This window comes from Apteryx mantelli, unplaced genomic scaffold, assembly GCF_036417845.1.
Source record: "Apteryx mantelli isolate bAptMan1 unplaced genomic scaffold, bAptMan1.hap1 HAP1_SCAFFOLD_20, whole genome shotgun sequence".
Taxonomy (NCBI): Eukaryota; Metazoa; Chordata; class Aves; order Apterygiformes; family Apterygidae; genus Apteryx; species Apteryx mantelli.
Window position 1 is genome coordinate 16,018,001 of NW_027118553.1, and position 3,447 is coordinate 16,021,447.

The following is a 3,447-nucleotide window of genomic DNA, read 5'->3' on the forward strand; positions in this document are numbered from 1 at the left end:
TTTGCCCAGGCAATCCCAGAGCTTGAGGGTCTGCACCCGTGTCTCCTCAATAACTAACGCAGTGACATAGTTCAAAATGATCCCAGAGCATGGTGTCTGCTAAAACCTGCATGGGGCACAGCCTGGGCTGGGCAGAGGCTGGGTGCTCAGATCCACCAGACTCTGGGAGACCATTTGATAGTCATTCAATAATAACCCAGCCCTTTCCATGTCCGAGGTCTCTGGTGCCAGCGTCACCTCAGCCTAATCCCGAAAGGCTCCAGCGCAGCCCTGGAGAAGCTGGAGCTCCCTCAGGCCCCGGGGCAGTCTGGCAGCAGGAGGGTTTGACATGGGCACAGCAGCAGCGGTGCCAGGAGCAGGGTGAGGAGCAGGGAAATTGGGGTGAAGAACCCTGCCCTCGGCTGCACAGCCAGGGCACTGGACGAGCGATGCCTCTGTGGCAGGCTGGACTCCAGGTGCAGGGTGGATGTCAGCTGGAGGGTAGGAGTGCCACTATTTTCACGGGTTTCATTGCAGCCGTGTGTGGAGAAGGCAAATGGGCAGACCCAGGCACACACAACTGAAAAGGCTGGGGATGGAAATGGCAGCGTGGGGCTAGTGAAGGACCTCCATTTCCTCCTCATGGGGAAGAGAGTCCCCAGGTGATGCTGGACTATGCTGACCCCAGGGCATTGGCAATGGCAGGAGATGTCTTTGGGCGTGCGCTAGCTCCAGCCTGTGGTGTTTCACTGAGGGTGCAGGAATCACCCCCCAGTGCCCCTTCCCTGAACCTCCTGGGTCCCCACTGCCTCTCCGGGCATTGCAGAGCCCTTGTTTCCCCATGAATACCTGCATTTAGTGCTCTACCTTCTGGTTACTCCACCGTGGACCATCCCTCATTTTGTGATGCTCCACTCACTGCCCACCCCAGGCACATGCTCTACCTGGAGATCCCCTGAGCTCTCCTGGGGGTTCCAACTCCCCTCCAGAAGGACGGGCATCTCTCATCAGCACTATCACCTGTGGGACAGCCCTGCGCAGGTAACTCAGAGACCGTTCACCATCTCCACTGGCACTGGTAACTGAGAGATGAGCCCTGAATCCAGCCCTCAGTCCCTAATAGATCACATGGAGACTCTGAGCTCATCCCCCAGAGCCCATGGAGTACCCAAGTAGAACACCAGGCCCCTAAGTCATGCAATCCCTAAAGCATAATTGTGACTCCATCTTCTGAAGAAAGGCCAGACTTCAGGGATGTCAGAGGGGAGATCCCTTTTTATTATGGAAATGTTATTCTGGAGGCCAGGTCTGGCATGAGGGTGCCCAGTGCCTGGTCCTGCCTGAGCTCACAGAAATGCACAGGGAAGCACCACGTTACAAGAGCACTGAGGCCATATACACACATGAAAGCAGAGCAGGACAGTATGGAAGTGAGGAGAGAAACCCTGAAAAGAGAAAGTCCTGCTGCTGTTGATTGACGAGTCTCCAGGAAATTTGCAGCCCCAAGTGAAGGCTGCAGTGAGGAAATGCCTGCTGTGGCAGTGTGGGGATGGTCATGAGGAACAGAGGGTCTGTCCCCACAGGCTGCGTCCAGTCTCTCCTCCCCTCCACTCCCACTCCACTGTGTGTGTTGGAGCTCTTTAGAGGGAAGGGACCAGCCACGGTGACACCTGGCAGCAACCCTTGCAGGAGAGGAGTGTGAGATCACACCCTGACTGTGGCCAGGGGAGTTGAGCTCTCCTAATGGACATGGGATGCATGGTGTCACCCCTCCTGTACTCATCCGAGCCTGACTCTGTGCCCCTGAGCTCCCTTGGCGTCAGCATCAAAAGAGACACTGCAAAGGGAAACTCTCCTCATTGCACTGAAGGCATCCAAGCAGCTCAGACTAGCGGGCTTGGAGGTTCCCCCATCTCTGCTGATGAAGGCAGAAGCCTGGCTTCCTGCTTCAACACGGTCTCTGGGTCAAAGTCAAATGAGAGAGAAGTGGCACAAAACTTTTTTTTTTTTTTTTTTTTTTGCTTTTTACAAGAATGTACTAGAGAAAAGTAAGAAAATAAAAGAAATGAACAACACACAGTCTTGATGCTAGATACCCTGTGAATGATGAGTGGCTGCACATGGGATGTTATTGGTGCTGACATTGTACCCATCGAACCAGTTTTCTCAGTGCATCCTTGAACTCTTTGTTTCTCATGCTGTAGATAAGAGGGTTCAGTGTTGGAGGAACCACTGTGTACAGAACAGCCACCACCAGATTCAGAGCTCGGGAGGAGAGGGATGGGGGCTTCAGGTAGGCAAAAAATGAGGTGCTGACAAACAGGGAGACCACGGCCAGGTGAGGCAGGCACATGGAGAAGGCTTTGTGCCGGCCCTGCTCAGAGGGGATCCTCAGCACAGCTGCGAAGATCTGCACATAGGACAGCACAACGAAAATGAAACACCCAAAGTCTAAACAGGCAGTAACCACGATAACCCCAACTTCTCTGAGGTAGGAATCTGAGCAGGAGAGCTTGAGGATCTGGGGAATTTCACAGAAGAACTGGTCCATGACATTGCCTTGGCAGAGTGGTATTGAAAATGTGTTCCCAGTGTGCAGCACAGCACTGAGAAAACCACTGCCCCAGGCAGATACTGCCATTTTGACACAGGCTTTGCTGGCCATGAGGGTCCTGTAGTGCAGGGGTCTGCAGACGGCAACAAAACGGTCATAGGCCATGACTGTGAGAAGACAATATTCAGCCAAACTGAAAAAAACAACAAAAAATATCTGGGCAGCACATCCTGAGTAGGAAATGGAGCTGGTGTTCCACAGGGAATTGGCCATGGATTTGGGGACAGTGGTGGAGATGGTACCAAGGTCAAGGAGGGAGAGGTTGAGGAGGAAGAAGTACATGGGGGTGTGGAGGTGGTGGTCACAGGCTACGGCTGTGATGATGAGGCTGTTGCCCAGGAGGGCAGCCAGGTAGATGCCCAGGAAGAGTGAGAAGTGCAAGAGCTGCAGCTCCCATGTGTCCGCAAATGGCAGGAGGAGGAACTCGTTGAGGGAGCTGCCGTTGGACATTTTGCTCTCTCTGCATATGGGGGACTGTCCAAGGAGGAAAAGACAGTGACAAGTCAGCAGGGAATTCTCTCTTCAAAGCTCTTGCCCTCTCTCTCTCTCTCTCTCTCTCTCTCTCTCTCTCTCTCACACACACACACACACACACACACACACACACACTGCTTTACTCATGTCTGGACTTCCAATTTGTGCTGGCTGAGTGTGCCATGAGGAGCATGGACCTCTGCCCACAGGCTCCAGAGGGGTCAGTCCTGCTGTAATGCAGAAGGGTGGTTTAACATCTTCACCTCCAGTTCTGAGGCATTTTGACCACAAAAGCAACAGCTTCACTTTTGGGGGCTTGTTTGTTTGTCTGCTCTGCAGGGTAGGAATATGCAACCTTTCCAGTGCTCTCCGTGCGAAGA

General features: G+C 53.4%; 1 protein-coding gene across 1 annotated transcript; it reads right to left on the minus strand.

Annotated features, from left to right (window-relative positions):
* Positions 1-2,107: 2,107 nt before the first annotated feature.
* LOC136996057 (olfactory receptor 14A16-like) lies at positions 2,108-3,043 on the minus strand. Its single transcript, XM_067317052.1, has one exon. The coding sequence runs from the start codon at positions 3,041-3,043 to the stop codon at positions 2,108-2,110; it is 936 nt and encodes a 311-aa protein (XP_067173153.1).
* Positions 3,044-3,447: the final 404 nt, after the last annotated feature.

Bases quoted from the DNA above. Each gene is read 5' to 3' on its own strand.
- LOC136996057 (XM_067317052.1), bottom strand. From the start codon at position 3,043: ATGTCCAACGGCAGCTCCCTCAACGAGTTCCTCCTCCTGCCATTTGCG.